Here is a 19149-nt window from a genome sequence, read left to right on the forward strand (position 1 = left end):
CTGCTCAACCGTCCCTCTGTCTCAAGCAGTCCTCCCGCCTTCTGCGCTGCGGCGCCTTTAAACCTTCTTGGCCCTTGCCCCGCCCCGGGTCCGCCCCGTCTGAGGCGGGACCCTCCTGAAAACCCCCGGCTGGGCAGGGCGCACCACTTGCAGCTGCAGCCCTTGCCTTGAGTGAGTGCGCCGCTCCCCACCCCGCTTGAACGGTGAGCAGGTCGCAGGGACGGGGGTCGGGGGGATGTGCATGGTCTGTAGAAACCAAGAAGCCAGCGCTTTTGACTTGTTCCAGCGGGGATCAAGGGCTGGCACCAGGCAAGGGTCCGGTGATTACTTTACCCCGCCCCGTGCTGTCAGATCCTGTCCCCAAGCCCTGACCCGACATTGTTGGACGATGAGGTCAGGCGAGGTTAGTCCATGCATAGACAGGGCGTCCGTCCGTCCGGAGCACGGACTCAGGGACTGAACTCCACCCGCGGGCTCCATCGCCGAGTCCTCACTGGGGCGAGGGGAAAAAAGGGCGTCGGACATTAGCTGGCTGGCCCCGAGTGACCCCGGGTCGTGGCGCCGGCCCTGGGCCAGCTCGTGCTCCTGGGCTTTCCCGCGCGACCCTTCACTTCCTGGTTCCAGGAGCACGTGTGGGCACTGCGTGCCCTCTGAGTCCCCGAGGCCGCCCTTTTCATTCCTGTTCCTGCTAGCTTGCTATACTGGGGACTCGAGGTCACGAGCTGGGGCTAGAGGACTCCGCATGGGTCGCACAGTGACCTTCTGTGAAGCTCCAGTCATCTCTATGACGGTCCCCCGACCTCGGGGGTCTGGGTGCTGCAGCCCTGACTGCGCCCCGGGGTGCCCTGTCTGTGTGAGGTTGTGGGGGTGGTGGTGGCTGCTTTTACCCCAGCCCGAGCGCCGCTGCCCCCACCGGGTGCCCCCTGCTGCTGGGAAACCCGGTGGTGGCCGCGGGCGGGCGGGCGGGCTGCCCAGACCACTGCGTCACCCCAACGGCGGGAGGGCGGTGGGTGACTCATCTGCTCTAACGGCCCAGGGTGTGGTCGTGGGGGTGGGGGGGGGCGGCGGCTGGGAGGCCGGACCTGCAGGACCGGAAGTGGACTGCCGCCTCCCCCCCCACCCCCGCGCCCTGGGCCTCTTGGGGCTACCTGGAGCCGGTGTCTTGGGAGTTCTGTGAACAGTTGGTATCTGTGGGGCAGAGAGAAACGGGGTGAGAGTGGGGATGGAGTGTGGGATCCGATGTGGAAGACCTGCGGCTGGGACGGGGGTCCCCCAGTGTTCTCTTTGACTCCAAAGCACCAGACAGCGATAGCTCTGTATCTCCAGCCCCCTCCCAGTTTCTCCTCCCTACTGCAAGGGGCAGACCTAAAACTGCAGAGGAGGCCAAGGCAGGGCGGGTCCAGTAGGACCCTACCATTCCAGAACCAACAAATAGGTTTTGTCCAACCGCAACTCCCTCTCTCACCCCAAGGCCTCTGCCCCTGCCCCCCACCCCGGGATTGGCCCCAATCCTTTCTTCATTCCATCCCTTCTCCCTCCAGAATTTTCAGCTGTGGGTTCTCTAGCTCAGAACACTTTCCCTTCCCAGGGAATTTCTTCTCCTGAACGACTACTTCCTGAGTCCGCTTCTTTACCCCAACACGGGTAATTTCCTATCTTCCCCCCACATGCTGTTCATCCCCACCATAGCTGCCTCCTGGAGGAATCCCTTGCACCTGGTTACACCCGAGCACTGCTGGGACGATCCCACTTCTCCCGTGCTCACAGCCTCCTCACCTCAAAGTCTGTGTTGAGAGGGTGTTTCTGCCGGGAGCCCCCACCCAGCCTCAAACACTGTTTGGTATACAGAAGCCATGGCAACGGCCCCCACCTCATCCCCTCCTCCCACGCAAGCTTTGGAGCTTCCTGTTTGTGTAGCCTCAGCTTTCTCTTCTGCTCCTGACTCTCGGTGGTGAGGGGCTGCCCTACGGTGGTTCCCTTAATTGTGGGCCGCCTCCCATCCTTGCTGCTGCTTGTGGCACCTCGCTCTGTTCAGCTGGTGCCCTCACTGTGCTGCTCTTTGAGAACAGTCCCTGCCCCAAATCTGAGTTGGGAAGTTCTTTTGTGTCCCATCTGCACGGTGGATGGAGAGTCCCTTTGTCTTCCCAGTTAAACACCCTAGCCAAGAACCCTGAAGTCCTCCCCGCCCCCTCCCATGTCCGCCTTTTCTTTGGCTTTGACTTTGGCTTTGACTTTGGCTTTGGTGAGGTAAGCTTCCAGCCTAGGGTCTGGGTGGGGCCGAGTGCCTGGCGTGGCCCCTCCCGTTTCCCGCCTATTGTATGTAACTCCAGGGTGAGGGTGAGCGTTGTTCTCACAGCTGGAGTAGCGCTAGGGTTTAGGTTGCTCGCTGCCAGCCTATCTCCCAGGTTGTTCAGCTATCACCTTCCTTTGGGGTCCCCAGCTCTGGGGGTCCCCCACACCTGTCTTCCAGCTGGGCATATCTCTTCTCACCCTGGTAGGCAACTTGCTTACTGTTTTCTTTATGGGAGGGCAGGGGCAGGTCCCCTGGGTGTCCCTAGGGTGGGCCTTCCCAGCTCCAGCAGCCGCAGCCCATCAGCTCCTGCCTGCCTGTGGGGTTGGGGAGGAGAAACAGCTGCTGGCCAGGCCTGGCCTGGTTGGAACTGCCCCTTCTCAGGACTCCGCCCTATGGCTCTGGCACCTCAGAGCTTGAGGGCAATGGCCCCAGAGTGGAGCAGATACACTGCAGCTGGAGGCCGCTACCCTGTCAGCTGTGTCCAGGCCCCAGAGTTGGGCGGTGGAGGGGGTTCCTCAGCATCCACTTTCCACCCAGTGGTGGGTCTGGGAGGCCAAGTTTGTCCTGTCTTGGGGGTTGGGGGGCACTGGAAGGGTCTGGCTTCAGGCCATTCTCTCTCTGCTCTTAACCCCAGTGTCTAGGTTAATCATTCTCCTGCCCTTTCTTTACCTGTGCCATGGTGATCCCCGAGCCTCAGGGAGAGGTTCCAGAAGAGAGGTCTGGAACTGGGCTGCGGAGAGGGGGCTTACTAGTGGTAGTAGCTCTTAGCCCCTTCCTCCTCCTACCTGTCTTCCAGCCATTCCCCTGTGCATCAGAGGTTAGAGGTTTCTGTGGCGGAGTGGCCGCTGGGGAGGGCGGGAATGCTTGTCTTGCTTTCTCCTCAGAACTCAGCCACTCCACCCCTCCTGCCTTCCCCCAGCTGATGGTGTGTGTGCCTGGTGCTGTGGGTCCGGGCCCAGACTGACATTTGTCTGGCCCAGCTTTCGGCCTGGGGGAAGTGGAGGGGGCGGGTTGCTCTTAATGAGGTTTAAAAATAACTGATTTAGGGGAGGATCTGCCGGAAATGGGCAGCTTGATAAGCAGCCATGTTGGAATCGGGACGGGAGGGACTGGCCTGAGACACAGCCTCTGCAGCTGAGAGGGGTTGAGGGTTTGAGGCAGGCTGGTCCCCTTGTATTTCGCAGAGTCCTGAGGCCCACTGAGCGGGAGTGGTGGGATTGTTTAACCTGGATGTGTGGGAGAGGGGGAGCCAGAGTCACTTCATCCCTGAAGGCCAACCTGGCCTGGAGCCAGATGTGGTTAGAAGGGGTGGCTTTCTTTCCTCCCCTTGAACACAGATGCCTGCCCTGGGGGTCCCCTTTAGTGAGCAGCCTGACAGCTAGCTCTGTTTCGGAGAAGAGAGAAAAGCCTAACCAGGGTGGGGGTGGGACAGAAAATGGGGACCGTTCTCGGTTCTTGGCTCCCCTTGGCATCCGTAGCATGCCCAGGTCTTGCTCAGCCTCTGAGTGTCAGACCCAGGTGGTAAGTGTTGGTTGGGAACACACTGCCACAGTGAGGTTGGCCAACTCAGGCCATTGGTCGGGAAACCACCCAGTTCTTGCTAATCAAAGCCCTCCAACGAAGTTAAACCCTCCTGTGTATTTCCCCGTCTTGCCTTCTCTTCCCAGGTTTCCCCAAAAATGTCACCCAGAGCTCCTGTATTAATTTCCTATTTCTGCTGTAACAAATTGCTACAAGCTTAGTGATTTAAAGCAACACAAATACAGCATCTTACAGTTCTACAGACTTCAACAGGGGTCTCACTGGCTAAAATGCAGGTGTTGGCAGGGCTCTGTTCCTTCTGGGGGTCTTGGGGCGAATCCATTTCCTTCCCTTTTCTGGCTTCTGGAGGCCACCTGCATTGCTTGGTTCATGGCCCTGTGTGACTCCAACTTCTGCTTCCATTTTTTGTTGTTGTTACTTCTCCCACTCTGACTCACCTGTCTCCCACTTTCAGTTAGTAAGGACCCTTGTGATTACACTGGGCTCATTTGGATGATCCAGGATAATCTCTCCATCTCAAAATCTTAGTCACATCCACGAAGTCCCTTTTTGTCATACGAGGTAACACATCCACAGGTTCTGGGAATTACAACATGGACAACTTTTGGGGGGCTATGGTTCTGCCTATCATAGCTCCTAGAAGGGAAAGTAGAATTTGTTTTTATTGTCTGGTTTCTTGTAGGAAATTCATTTTGCTTGCTGAAATCCCTAAGGACCTATTCAGGCCTCTCTCATCTAGAAAGCCTTCCCGGGCTGCTTCTGCCCATCTGCTTCTTGTAGCTGCTACAACATGTGATCTGAACTGTGCACTTCAGTATTTGTGTACAATCTTTACCTGTTCATATGTACTCACTGTGTCTCCCTGATGGCACTGTGGGCACTGGAGGACCAAGGGCTTCTATCTCTTTCACAATCCCTAGCACAAATAGTAGGTGCTCAGTTAAAATCCAGTGGTTTGCACCAACCTAGATGGTTTAAAAAAAAAAAAAAGGCAAAGAAAACCCAGAGGTTGAGGGAGGGTAGATCCATCCAGTTTCCCAAGCTGTTCCACATTCCTCCTCCTCTCCCCAAATCATTCTCTTTCCCAGGGCTATAAAGAGCAGGGTTGCGTTTGTTAACAGTTCTGGGCCTCATCCTTGGGGCTCACCCTGGGGGAAATGGTGTATATCCCTGCAGGCAGAATTCCTGAATTCCCCACTCTCCAGGCTGCAAGGTGTTGACCAAAGGCCTGGGTGTGTCCTCTCTCTAGCACCACCACGCACTGGAATGGCTAACAGGGGACCTGCATATGGCCTGAGCCGGGAGGTGCAGCAGAAGATTGAGAAACAGTATGATGCAGATCTGGAGCAGATCCTGATCCAGTGGATCACCACCCAGTGCCGAAAGGATGTGGGCCGGCCCCAGCCTGGACGCGAGAACTTCCAGAACTGGCTCAAGGATGGCACGGTGAGAGCCAGGCCCCACTGGCTTGGAAGTGCAGGGAGAGCAGGACTAGGTCCAGTGGACTGGGGATTGTTTAACCTGAAGAGGGGAAGACTGAGGGCACACATGTCCCAGCCTCTTCCTCAGCCTGAAGATCTTTGTCAAGGATGTGAGAGGGCCCATGCTTCCCTCCCTTCCCGTGGAGTGGAGGGTAAGGGTGAATGTGTCTCCCAGGCAGTGGAAGGCTGAGGTGACACTGAGGAAGAAAATATCTCTAAGGAAAGAACTGTGGGAGGGTGTATTAGCAAGGAAAGACTAAACACTGGCTTTTCACTCTGGGCTCGGAGGCAGGAGGCTGGCAAGAAGGACTGTGAGGCTTACTCTAGTGAAAGAGTCCAAGCTGCCTTCAGGCAAGACACCAGACTCTCTGGTTCATTGTCTCTGGTTCTGAGGGTGGTGCATGCTAAGCTGCCATAGGTAGGTGTATTCTCACCTTTCCACCTCTGCTGTCCTCATCCAGGTGCTATGTGAGCTCATTAATGCACTGTACCCCGAGGGGCAGGCCCCAGTAAAGAAGATCCAGGCCTCCACCATGGCCTTCAAGCAGATGGAGCAGATCTCTCAGTTCTTGCAAGCAGCTGAGCGCTATGGCATTAACACCACCGACATCTTCCAAACTGTGGACCTCTGGGAAGGTGGGACAGGGCCAGGGGCTGGCTCCTGTCATCCAGGAGGCCAGAGATTGGGCTGGGCCCTCTTGACCGGGGAGAAGGGACTATTTTCTGGCTCCCTGAAGAGAAAGAGGGGTGTGTTTGTGTTCCATGGAACACTTGGTCCTATTGGGGGCTGGATTGGAGAAGGGTATGGAAATGAAGAGGAAAAGTAATTAGGAAGCCAGGCCTGCTGACTTAGCAATAGAGGTGGAATCCTGGCATCTAGAACACTGTGGAGGCTGACATATTCCCATTCTCCTTCCCAGGAAAGAACATGGCCTGTGTGCAGCGGACGCTGATGAATCTGGGTGGGCTGGCAGTAGCGCGGGATGATGGACTCTTCTCTGGGGATCCCAATTGGTTCCCTAAGTAAGTATTGCTGGGACAGCCGCAGGGTCCAGCAGGTGCATCGTTTCTGCCCAGTCCTGTCCCTGGGAAATAACTAATCTCAGTAGCAGCTGGCCCTTTACAAAGCACTTTCAGAAAATTCCTCATCTCACTTAATCCTCACAACACCCTCTGGGATGGCAAGTGACTGTCCCTTTGGAAACATGAGGAAGTGGCTTCAGAGAGCTTATGGCTCTCGAGGGCAGAGCTGGCACCAGCCCTTGAGCCAACAGCAAAACCTGTGTTCTGTCCAGGGAAGGGATTTACTAGGGCAGCCTGTGATCTCCTCTAACCACCACTCCCTCACCACCCAGGAAATCCAAGGAGAATCCTCGGAACTTTTCGGACAACCAGCTGCAAGAGGGCAAGAACGTGATCGGGTTACAGATGGGCACCAACCGCGGGGCATCTCAGGCAGGCATGACTGGCTACGGGATGCCACGCCAGATCCTCTGATCCCACCCCAGGCCTTGCCCCTGCCCTCCCACGAATGGTTAATATATATGTAGATATATATTTTAGCAGTGACATTCCCAGAGAGCTCCCTTCTGTCAGGGTGGGGGGTTCAGCCTGTCTTGTCACCTCTGAGGTGCCTGTTGGCAGCCTCTCCCCTGTGCTTACTAATACATTCCCTTCCCCGTACCCATCAAAACTGGACCAACTGGCCTCCTCTTTTCCCCTGGGACCAAAATTTAGGGCCCTTAGTCCCTGACTGCCAGGCCTCTCCTCTTTCCCCCCTGGCCTGTTCTGTCTCTGAACTCTGTGCCCTCCGTTCATTCCATGGCTGGGAGTCAGTGATGCTGCCTCTGCCATCTGATGCTGGACTGGCCTTGCTTCTACAAGTATGCTTCTCCCACAGCTGTGGCTGCAGGAACTTAATTTATAGGGAGGAGCCTGTGGCAGCTGCTGCCCCGGCCACAGCTGCACTGACTGTGCTCACCACACATCTGGGGCAGCCTTCCCTGGCAGGGGCCCTCATGGCTTCTCATTTTCCATTCCCTTCACTGTGGCTAAGGGGTGGGGTGAGGGGACGGAGAGGGAGGGCTGCCTACCATGGTCTGGGGCTTGAGGAAGATGAGTTTGTTGATTTAAATAAAGAATTTGTCATTTTTGAATGGACTCTGGCTGTGTCCGGGGCCACTGTGCCACTGTGGGGAAGGGAGGAATACTGGGCAAAATGCAGTGAGTGATGCAGGAAGGAGGACAGAGATGAGGTTGCAGTGCTAACCCCTGTCTTCAGTTTCCTCCCCATCCTCATTCTCACTTGGTTTAGGGGAGGGGAGGTTGGAATTGAGAGGGGACAGGACCTCACAGCTGAATGCAGACTGCGTAGGCAGTGTCCACAAGGAGGTAAGGCCCTTTCTAGTCGATGGAATTGGGTAATCCTGCCTGCTGCCTTTGGCTGGGTCTGCCTCTACAGCCGGAACAGCTTCTCAGTCACTAGGAGGGTGGGGCTGGCTGCTGGCACAGCCATGAGTCCTGGCAAGTGAAGCTGTCTCCAGGTGAGAGGCCCCTCAGACAGGCTTGGGGCGAGCTGGTCTGTGTTGGAGTTGGCCAGACCCATGTAGGGGCTGAGGGTGGGGGTTGCAGTGGTGAGGAAAGGTGGAAAGCTGGAGAATGAGCAGGAGTGAGTTGGTGGTGGTGGCTGGAGGGAAGAAGCCTTGTTGATTGATCCTAAGCACCTGTGAACTAAGTGCCCCGGAGAGACTAGCAGCAGAACTTCCTTTCTAGGTGGGTGGCCTTGGGCCACGATAATCAATTTTGGGTCAGGTTGTCTCCAGCACCTATCCTTGACTGAGGCATGAGTGTTCTACCCATAGTTTCTTTTTTTCTTTTCTTTTCGTTCTTTTTTTTTTTTTTTTTTTTTTTTGAGACAGAGTCTGGCTTTGTCACCCAGGCTGGAGTGCAGTGGCATGATCGCTCTTGTTGCCCAGGTTGGAGTGCAATGGCGCAATCTCAGCTCACTGCAACCTCCGCCTCCTGGGTTCAAGTGATTCTCCTGCCTCAGCCTCCTGAGTAACTGGGATTACAGGCATGTGCCACCACGCCTGGCTAATTTTTTTGTATTTTTAGTAGAGACGGGGTTTCTCCATGTTGGTCAGGCTGGTCTTGAACTCGCAACCTCAGGTGATCCGCCTGCCTCGGCCTCCCAAAGTGCTGGGCTTACAGGTGTGAGCCACCGTGCCTGGCTATTTTTTGTATTTTTAATAGAGATGGGGTTTCACCATGTTGGCCAGGCTGGTCTTGAACCCCTGACCTCAAGCCATCTGCCTGACCTCATGGCTCTGCCTTGCCAACACCGCAGCCTCCCAAAGTGCTGGGAGCCCCACGCATAGTTTCGAACCACTAGGTGTTACCTTTACCCCAAGGCTTCCCAATCAGACCCTGTGTCTCCCCAGGGGGAATTTGAGGGACCCTGGGCCAGTCTGACATTAGGTTCCAGCGCCATCAGCCTCACCCAGGGGCCTGGCCTTGCTTGCCCCCTCCCCTTTTCTACTTGAGGGTATCTGTCTCCCTAGGAGGAGAAAGCCACAGCCCGGTACCTGAGGGAAACAGGTTTATAACCAGAGCTTTTGTTCTCTCCCCTTTTGTTACCCTGCTTCTCTGAGGCTCCCTCTTCCAAGAAGCACCCACTAGGGGACAGGCCCCATGCCAATGCTTCATAGCCATGGCTATCAGCCTTATCCCCACACCACACTTAGCCTTGCCACCTAGAGAGGCCTTGCCAGCCTCTCTCATACCTCGGGAGAGACTATTTGCTTGCTTGCTGCATTCCCACAGGCTATGGCGCAGATAAGATAGGCTGCAGCCTATGGGCAAAATTCCCAGGGGATTAGATCCTTTATCTCCCATTCAGGAAGGCTTTGTGGAATGTTAGTGAGGGAGAGTGATGTCATTGCAGAGAAAACATTGAATTCGCTATTTATACTAAAACAACAAGCCGTTTGCCACCTTCCCTGGTTTAACTATTTATAGCTATACATTATTGGCCACACGCCTCGCAACTCTGAGAAATGCCTTTTGTTTGTCACAGTGCCAGCACTGAGAACCACTGCCTTCTCCCAGAAGATTCTCACAAACGCCCAGGAGGTGGATATTACTGTCATGTGTTCCCCATTTTGTCCTTAGATGAGGATACTGGTCTCAGAAAGGGCCAAGGAACACAAAGCAATTAAGGGAGAAGCAGGGATTTGCATCCAATCAACCCGGCTCCGAATCTGGCTGAGCCTGTGCACTTGTAGGCTCAGCAAGAATCGAAGCTGTCAAGGGACTAGGGGACAGAGGTGGTGGTGGGTGGCAGGGCGGTGCTCCTCACCTGTAAGCTGAAGATGGTAATTCCTCCCTCATGAAGTTGCCGTGAGGCTTAGATGAGCGCTGGAAAGCAACTTGCATGGGGAATGCTAGCACATAGTGCCAGGAAATGGAAGTGTGGGGAATAAAAGGTAGAACATTTGTGTGTGGACCCTGGGCTGAGAGGGAGCTGATGTCCAGTAGTTTCATGCCCTTCACCACTGTCCTGTTGAACACGGGCAAAGATGCTTTGAGTAGCCCTATCCCCACTACCTGGAACAGCTTATTTTCAAGGGTGACACCAACTGTATTTGAGAGGTGCTCAGTCACTGGGCTCACCTTTCTTCTGGCTGCACCCACCACCACCCAAACCTTGTGAGGAATCTCAGTGTCCCCTTAATCCATCTAACCGCAGAGTCAGTTGCCTCCTTGTGGAGCTGGCCTCCACTGGCATCGCAACATTTTCCAGCTTGTTCGTCTGTCTGCTTTTTAGCATTTTGTCTCACCTGAGGTTACAATTTCATCCCTAACTTGGCTTCTCTCATCTCTGACCCCACTTCGGGCCCCTGAGCCCAGACTAGGCACCAGCCTGTGTATGATTCTGCCTTTTCTTGCCATCTCCTAACACCTTATTCTGTGTGGCTCTCTACAGTGGTGTCTCTCTCTCTTTTTTTTTTTTCTTATATTTTTCTTTCTTTTATTATTATTATTATTATTATACTTTTAAGTTCTAGGGTACCTGTGCACAACGTGCAGGTTTGTTACATACATATACATGTGCCATGTTGGTTTGCTGCACCCACCAACTCGTCATTTACATTAGGTGTTTCTCCTAACGCTATCCCTCCCCCAGCCCCCAACCCCCTCAACAGGCCCCGGTATGTGATCTTTCCCTCCCTGTGTCCATGTGTTCTCATTGTTCAACTCTTTCTTTCCTTCTTTCTTTCTTTCTTTCTTTCTTTCTTTCTTTCTTTCTTTCTTTCTTTCTTTCTTTCTTTCTTTCTTTTTTATTTTAATTCTGGGATACATGTGCTGAACATGCAGGTATACGTGTGCCATGGTGGTTTGCTGCACCTATCAACCCATTACCTAGGTTTTAAGCCCCGCATACATTAACTATTTGTCCTGATGCTCTCCCTCCCCTCACCGCAGCCTTTCCCTGACCACAGGCCCTGGTGTGTGTTGTTCCCCTCCCGGTGTCTATGTGTTTTCATTGTTCAACTCCCTACAGAGGTGTCTCCTAACACTCTGCACTTGCAGGGCTGCTCCTGCTGCCTGGAACAATCTCCTTCCAGGTCCCACCCTCACTTGCTCCTTTATCTCCTTCAGGTTTTTGTTCAGACATAATCTTCCCTGATCACCTCATTTAAAACTGCACACTTCACTCTCAGCCTGGACCCCATGCTGCATTCCTGCTTTCTTTTATCACCACCTGACACCCAATATATTTTACTTATTTATTTTCTGTCCCCACCCATAGAATGTACACTACACAAAGGCAGGCTTTTGTTGGTTTTGCTTCATGTAGAATAGTGGTTGGCATGTTGTAGGTGCTGGATAAATATTTGTTGAATGAATGAGTGAGCATGACACCACCCTTATGCTCCCCAGCCCCCTGGCTTGGCAACACAGTGCCCAGCCAGCCCAAGGGCCTAGCAACCCAGCCTGTCATCAGATCTGAGATACAGCCCAGCTCATCTGTCCACTTCCAATGCTTCCAGATTATTCACTTCCAAACAATAAACACCCAAGAAGCTGCATTTCCTACAGACAGAGGAGAGGAGGTTGGAGGGTGGATTGCATGCTCTGGACGAATGGAAGGTGATTTGAGGATTTGGGGGAAAAAGAACGAACGGGAGGAGGGCAGGAGAAGAGGCAGGAGCCAGCTTCGATTCATTTGCTCCTTGCCTTCAGACTGGAAGTGGAAAATCACTGTGGAGGTGGAGGGAAAGTTGGCTTGGCCCATGGTGGCCAATGGAAAGGAGAGCTGGGAAGGGAGGCAGAGAAGAGGAGGAAGAGGGGGAGAAGGAAGAAGGTTTCAGATGCTCCACCCAGTTTGGCTCACCTGTGGGTAACAAGCATAGCTCTCTGCAGCCTATTCATATGCTCATATGCGTGTGAGTGTGCATTCAGGTGTGTGAGAATTGGCAGGGCTAGGGCTGGGGACGGGGGGGGGGGGGGGTGGGGTGGGGTGGGGGGGGTGCGGTGCAGGTGGGAGGAGATGAATCTGTGACTGTGTGGAGGCTGCCTGTGAGTATGTGTTTACCAAGGATTGGGGATAATGGGTGCAGAGAGGTGTTTGTCCTGCGTGCGTAGGCATCTGTGTGTTTGTACATGGCTCTGTGGAGAACAATATGTCCCATTCCTGCCTCAACAGCTGAGGGAGGCCTTTGAGAGTTTGGCAGAAGGCCCAAGGAGCAGTGGAACGAGCAAAGAGCTGGATGATAGGACCCCAGGGAGAGAACAATAAAGGGCCTGGGATTAAATTTGTTGAAGAAAAGGCTAAAAGGGTGAATTAATAACTGTCTTCTTGCAAAGAAATGGGTTTTAGTCCCAGTGGCCAGGGAGGTAGATTAGACGAAAACGCACCAAAGGTGCATCTAGAGAAATTTAGATTAGACAAGGAAAAATGATTCTCTTGACTCTGAAGGTTACTAGCCTTTGGAATCTCTTAAGGGTCGGAAGGAATGTCTTCAATAATAGGACAAATCGCATCTTCTTGAAGAGAAAAATGGGCAGTTCTGCCTGGGAATGGTCATATACACACTCATTTTTTTCATTCATATATTCATTCATTTAACAATTATTGAGGTCCTACTTTATGTCAGACTTTATGGAGGATGTGGATTATTAATACGTGATCTCTTTGCTCAAAGAGTGCATAGTTCCGTAGGGGAGATACAACACAGATAGAAGCCATAATATTTATTTATTTTTTGAGACAGAGTCTCGCTCTGTTGGCCAGGCTGGAGTACAGTGGTGTGATCTCGGCTCACTGCAACCTCCGTCTCCTGGGCTCAAGCAATTCTTCTGCTTCAGCCTCCCCAGTGGCTGGGATTACAGGCGTAAGCCACCACGCCCAGCTAATTTTTGTATTTTTAGTTGAGACGGGGTTTCACCGTGTTGGCCAGGCTGGTCTCAGACTCCTGACCTCAAGTGATCCACCCACCTCGGCCTCTCAAAGTGCTGGGATTACAGGTGTGAGCCACAGCACTGGCCAGAAGCCACAATAATTCAGAAAACCTGTGACATGTGCCTTTGGAGAAATGCAAATAGGGCTTTGTGGGAGGACTACTGCCTACCTCTCAATGCTCTGGATGAATTCCTGGATGGTGACTGGTAGTGATGTCATGGGGTGCTGAGGCCGCATACCTCAGGGATCATCTCCTCTGATCAACCCAGGGGAGTGGGAGAGCCGGTTGGCGGGACTGCTCTGGAAAAAGGAGCAGTCCCTGGCTTTGTGGTCACAAGTCAAGTTTCAGTGTGGGATGAGGGGCTATTTCTTTCCTGCCTGGGGTGGGGAAGGGCAAAAAGGCCTGAGTCAGGGTGAGAACCAGGGATTGGGTAAGGACAGATCAACATCACTGGAACTGGGGGTAGGTCTGAAGGGGTCATATAAACACCTCCTCAGACACTGGGACTGTCAACTGTCAACTGTTTCACATCACTGTTGGCAGGACCTGAACTTTTTCTTTTTCTCTTTATCTTAAGACGGAGTCTTGCTCCGTCGCCCAGGTTGGAGTTCAGTGGTGCGATCTCTGCTCACTGCAACCTCTGCCTCCCGGGTTCAAGCAATTCTCCCTGCCTCAGCCTCCCGAGTAGCTGGGAGTACAGGTGCCTGCCACCATGCCTGGCTAATTTTTGTATTTTTAGTAGAGAAGGGGTTTCACCATGTTGGCCAGGCTGGTCTCGAACTCCTGACCTCAGGTGATCCACTTGCCTCAGTGTCCCAAAGTGCTAGGATTACAGGCACGGGCCACCGCCCCTGGCCTCTCTCCCATTTTATAGGTGAGGAAACGGAAGCTAAGAGAATAAAAGTAACTTGTTGAACCCAGCTAGTAGAAAAACAGATTTAAACTTCTGACCACTGAAGCCCAAGCCATTGCTCACCCAGTCATGGGGCTCCCCTGTGAGGTGGCTGACCCTGGGGAAGGGTTCAGCCCGCAACAGGCTTGAGCTGCGGTTTCTCTGTGAGTGGAGGCCCAGGGCCACAGTGGAGGAAGGAAGAGGTCAGGTTTGGGAAGAGGTGCAGGAAGTTCAGTTCTGTAGCCGCCACTCCTCTGAGGCAAGCGAGGATCTGGCAGCTTTAGATGAGAACTAATGGAGAGTACCTGAGATCCAGCCCCTGGATCCTACAACTTGAGGTTTCTGTCCCCAAGTCTCCCTGATCTTTCTGGACCCTCCTCAGACAGCCAACTTTTATCTCCAGCAATAAAAGCTACCACAATGGTCAGGACAATACTGAGAGTTGCACTTTCAAGGCATTAGCATATCTGTTAATTCCAGAGAGGCTTGTCTCCTCTTGGTAGGGCTTTAGCAGTTTTACACTGTTTAGAGAGAAGAGAAGAACTAAGCCTAGAGACTGTAAGTAATTTGCCCAGGGTTCCAATGTTCTCGGGAGTAGAAAGCATGTCTTAGGTATCTTTGTGTGGCTCACAGGCCTCAGAACAGATAGTGTCAGGCCCAGAAGGACCTCCGTCCAAGTTCATTGTATTGAATTGGTTCTGTATGCACTAGAATCCGGGTCTCTGGACTCCTGGTCACTCACTTGTTGAAAATAACCAAAGTCAAGTGTACCCCTGGAGATGAGTTTGGCTGTAGACTACAGTGGACACAGGGTGGTGGGATACCCCAGTTCCTATCCTGTATTTTCTCCTAACCCTGCTACAAGGAATCTGAACTTCTTAAAACTTGTTCTGTTCTCTAAGTGACTGCCAGCATTGGACTCTTAAAACTTGTTCTGTTCTCAGACTGCCAGCATTGGACTCTCCTGGTGTGTTGGTTAGAAATGCAGGTTCCATGACATGGTCTGGTCATAGAGACACAGGCCCAGTGGTCACTGAGGGATGTGGTCTCTGCATGGGCAAGACTGTGACTATCTTAATACCCTGCTGGGCCTCCACATGCTGCCTAGTAGAGTAGGCTTTCCACAAATAAATGTGTTAAATGAATGGAAAAAGAAAAAAAAAAAAAAGAAATGCAGATTCCAGTTAGACTTATGAGACCTATGGACTGAGAATCTGTGGCAGAGGTAGCGGAGGTGGTATCTTGAATTTGCATTTAAACAGGCTTCCCCCATAATCCTTAGGCAGCAGTGACCTAGGAGATTCGGGTGAGAAGTTTCTCCAGCAAGAAAGTTGGTCCTGGCCTTGAGGCCCTGAACAAGAGTTGGCCCTACCCCCCACCCTGCACTGTTTGGTGACTGTGGCTAGGTTGCCAGGGGAACCAGGCTGTGTAACTTCCTGGCTTTGGCGGTTTTCCCCTCCTTGGCCTTATCTCAGCATCCGCCACCCAGTCCAGGGCCTGTGCTGGTCACGTAGGAGGGGAAGCTTGTGCCAGGCGTGCAGAGGCGTGTCTAGGATACCAGGACAAGGCTGGCCCAAGGACCTGGGGCGGGCAAGAGGGTGGAGATGTGGTTTTCAAGAAGGCAGGGAGGCTGCAGATTTGTTCATGTCTTTCTCTTTGGTCTGGGAGATATCCACACTGTGGGAATGTGGGGAAGGGGGTTGGTCAGAGCCTGGGGCTCTGTCTGTCATTACTCTGGCATTTCTACTCCTCATTCATGGCCTAATTCCCCCTCCCTGGGAGTAGGGGCACCAGTAATACTGCGGCGTGGCCTGTGTCCCCTTTTCTCCTCCTTCCTCCTTCTGCTCTCTAGACTTAGGGCCTCTAGCAGCAAGCTCCCCTCAGTACTCCTCACTACCACCCTCACCCTAACATCTCTGCCGCAGCTTCATTCACCCCTACTCATTCTCCTTGGTTCCAAACTCCTTCCTGTTCTTCAGACTCTCTCCCCTCTCCATGCCCCGTGCTGGGTCTCTCAGAGGGTAGCAGGAAGCCCTGACAGTCTTTAAGAATGGAAAAGAGAAAAAGTTTTGAAGAAAGAGGGAAGGCAGGAAATAGTTGAATAAAATAATTCATGCATTTAAGTATTTGCTTATGTTTTAAGCCATACTTTGAAGCAGTTTTGAGAATTCAAGTGTTCCAGGAAGAAGGAGAATAATGGAAATAGTGAAATAGCCTCTCAGGCCTCTGTGCAACTTGGAGGATTTATGATCTGATTCCTGATGGTGTTTATATTACATTAAGAACAAATATCCCCCAACCCCCCCACCCCACCATATTCCCATGCTCTGGGGGAAAAAAGTGCAAAGAAAACAGCCAGACACTGTGCAGATTGATTTATCCAGAATGGTCTTATCTTCATGGTCTCGCTCTTTGGGGCTATTACCCTATCTCACAGATAAGGAAACAAGGCCCAGGTGGTTCAGCAAGTTACCCAAGGTCTCTCAGCTTTAAGTGGCTGAGCCAGGGTTGAAAACCTGCTAATCTGTTTCCAAAATTAGTCACCACTTCTCTTCTTCACTTTGCTCCCCCGGGGAACACAAATCAGGGAGACTTCTTCTAGAATATCCTAGATGGCATTATTGACTAGGAACCAGGCGAGAAGAAATGATGCTGTACTGAGGACCGAATGGACATTGCAGAATTTCTTTATGGGGAGGTGGGCACCCCTAAAATGGGAGCAGAGGCTATATAGGGCAATGCGGACAGTTCCAAAGGAAGGGGGGACCCCTATCCTGGAGAATTCCCAGTAGTTAGCAAAGGAGTTCAAAGGAAATGAGAAATAGACCATCATTAACACAAGCTGTGTGCACTTACAAAGACTCTTCTACAGGAATGTGGAAACCCCATGTCTCATTCCAAATCTATGGTCCTGCTATCCGCATCCCAGTTTCTTCGCCTTCTTCTTTCACATCCAGCTTCAGCATCTCTGATCCCTGCACTGGGAGGTGCAGTTTCCTAAATGCGGTTCAGAGAAAGGGGACACAGAAGAGAGGAGGAGAAGGCAGGAGACAGGAGGGGACAGGAAGGACAGAGCAAGAATCACGGAACCAGTCTCCTTTCTCATTGTTCTTAGACAGGAGGCATGCTAGAGTAAGAGGCTAGTCTTTTCATTGTAACCAAACGGCCGTGCTGGACCTTGTCTCCCAGACTCCTCTCATTTAAATATGCTTATTCATCAGAGGGCCAAAATTCCTATCCCTCCTACCTCTGCAGTGCGGGGAGCACCTCAGGGCCAGCAGGTGACCAGCACCCAGTTCCAGTGGCCGTAAGATAGAGGTGCCAGGACCAAGTCCAGCCCAAGATTGCTGGGCTCTGCTCCTGGCTCCTCCGCACCCAGTTCCTCTCTTGGCTCCGAGATCCTGGCCCCTGGCTGAAAATCAAGCTTTATTCTGAGACTTCTCTGGGGGTAGGAAGGGTCAGGGAGCCTGACGTGGGGTTAGGGTTGGGCAGAGAATCTGGACCTGCCCTCTTTCTCAGGCATCTTTAGCCTCTAAACTTTCCCCATTGTTCTCAGTCCTTGGCTTTCTGGGCAGCGAGAACGGGTTGAAATGGGATTGAGAACTAGGAGGAGAGTGAAATGAGAGCTCGGGGGAAGGAAAGGGACTCTAAAGATGCACAAGTAGACATGGGAGAAAGAAAAGCTGGAAAACAACGAGAAGAAGAGTGAGTGGAGCTTGGACTAGGTTGGGAGGTGAGAGTAAGAACACCCCTTCTCCCCACCCCCAGCAGCACCAGATATGGCTGCAGTTTTGAGCCAAGCTTTCCTGAGAAGGGGAAGGTTGCCTCCCCGCTTATCAGGGTGGACCTTGGTTTTGTCAGGGATGAAGCTTCTACAATTTCGAAAGCTCCATTTGTGAAAAACAACACACAATTATTAAGATTAATTACAGAAGTAAACATTTGTTTTGAATAATAAATTCGCAACAAATTACAAATTTAAAAAACCCTGGCAAATACTATAAACATCATAAGATTTAGAAAAGTAACACAGGATTTGTATGAATTAACTGCCTGAAGCAACTCTAAAATACAGTAGTTTTATCCTTACATTTTTGCCTGCATATACTTTGTCTCTTCATATGACAACAATGTTATATTATTTCCTACAGAGAGAAGAGAAGACAGTTCAGTCTTTTCTCTGGCATTGTGAGTGTGGGAAAAACACTCAAAGTGCTTTTCCTTATTTTCTCACTCAACAACAACAATCAAGGCAGACAGAAGACTTCTGTGATCGGCCGGGCGCGGTGGCTCAAGCCTGTAATCCCAGCACTTTGGGAGGCCGAGACGGGCGGATCACGAGGTCAGGAGATCGAGACCATCCTGGCTAACACAGTGAAACCCCGTCTCTACTAAAAATACAAAAAAAAACTAGCCGGGCGAGGTGGTGGGCGCCTGTAGTCCCAGCTACTCGGGAGGCTGAGGCCGGAGAATGGCGTAAACCCGGGAGGCGGAGCTTGCAGTGAGCTGAGATCCGGCCACTGCACTTCAGCCTGGGCGGCAGAGCGAGACTCCGTCTCAAAAAAAAAAAAAAAAAAAAAAAAAAAAAGACTTCTGTGATCAAATGTGGGGATTTTTTCCCCACTAACAAACAAGCAGTTGATTCTGCAGCAGATACCAGCTCGAATGCAATTCATGCTATCTATCTGGAGATAGTGTCAGATCCTAAAGGTTGGGGACTCAGCCTCCAAAACTGCTCCTTGCTTCAGACAGCAGTCACAAATCTGGGTATCCGGAACTTCTGACTGACCAGCTTCAAGTTGGGGTTCCCACAACCCCCTCTTTGGGTTCAATTCATTTGCTGGAGCAGCTCAGAGAACTCAGGGCGACATTTATGTTCACTGGTTTAATATAAAGGATATTGTGAAGGATACAGATAAAGAGATGTGTAGGGTGAGATATGGAGGAAGGAGTGTGGAGTTTTCATGCCCTCTCCAGCCCCCTCCAACCAGGTGTTCAGCCATCTGGAAGCTCCTGAACCCTATCCTCTTGGGCCTTTTATGGAGACTTCATTGGATAGGCATGACTGAAGCATGGACATTGTGTAGAAATGCGATTGGAACAAAGGAATTAATCTAATACTAACAGACTGACTAGGGAAAACCTGGCAGGACCTGTCTGTTCAGATTTCTCCTGGCCTTTCTGTGTAGCATTCCTTCATTTAGGCATGGGGCAGGACTCTCTGGAATGAGGGTCTTGTGGCCCACAACCAGATTAGAGTGGTACCTTGGGCAGATGAAAGGAGAGCAGAAGAAGATCAAAGAGAGAGAGAGATTCTGTTTCCTGAGGCCTGTTTCTGAGGCCTAGAGCACCCCAACATTATAACAAAAGACTATCTATGGGAGTTATGAGCCAGGAATGGTGGATAAAAAAAATTATATATTTAGATGATTGATAGATAAATGATAAATATCACAGGCATGGATTGATCAACAC

The 19149-nt window shown here is 51.9% G+C and overlaps 1 protein-coding gene across 4 annotated transcripts; it reads left to right on the forward strand.

Moving 5' to 3' along the window:
* Positions 1 to 145: 145 nt before the first annotated feature.
* TAGLN2 (transgelin 2) lies at positions 146 to 7472 on the forward strand. Of its 4 annotated transcripts, none has more exons than XM_045399417.2 (5): positions 146 to 203; positions 5012 to 5281; positions 5778 to 5952; positions 6237 to 6339; positions 6672 to 7472. In XM_045399417.2, exons 2-5 carry the CDS (start codon positions 5102 to 5104, stop codon positions 6811 to 6813), a joined length of 600 nt encoding a protein of 199 aa, XP_045255352.1. In that variant the 5' UTR covers positions 146 to 203; positions 5012 to 5101; the 3' UTR covers positions 6814 to 7472. The 4 variants fall into 4 exon arrangements, with proteins under 4 accessions (XP_045255352.1, XP_005541351.1, XP_005541350.1 ...); XM_005541294.4 differs by having other exon boundaries at positions 5041 to 5281; XM_005541293.4 differs by having other exon boundaries at positions 5085 to 5281.
* The last annotated feature ends 11677 nt before the right edge of the window (positions 7473 to 19149 follow it).

Source organism: Macaca fascicularis, chromosome 1 (assembly GCF_037993035.2).
Source record: "Macaca fascicularis isolate 582-1 chromosome 1, T2T-MFA8v1.1".
NCBI classification, from domain to species: domain Eukaryota; kingdom Metazoa; phylum Chordata; class Mammalia; order Primates; family Cercopithecidae; genus Macaca; species Macaca fascicularis.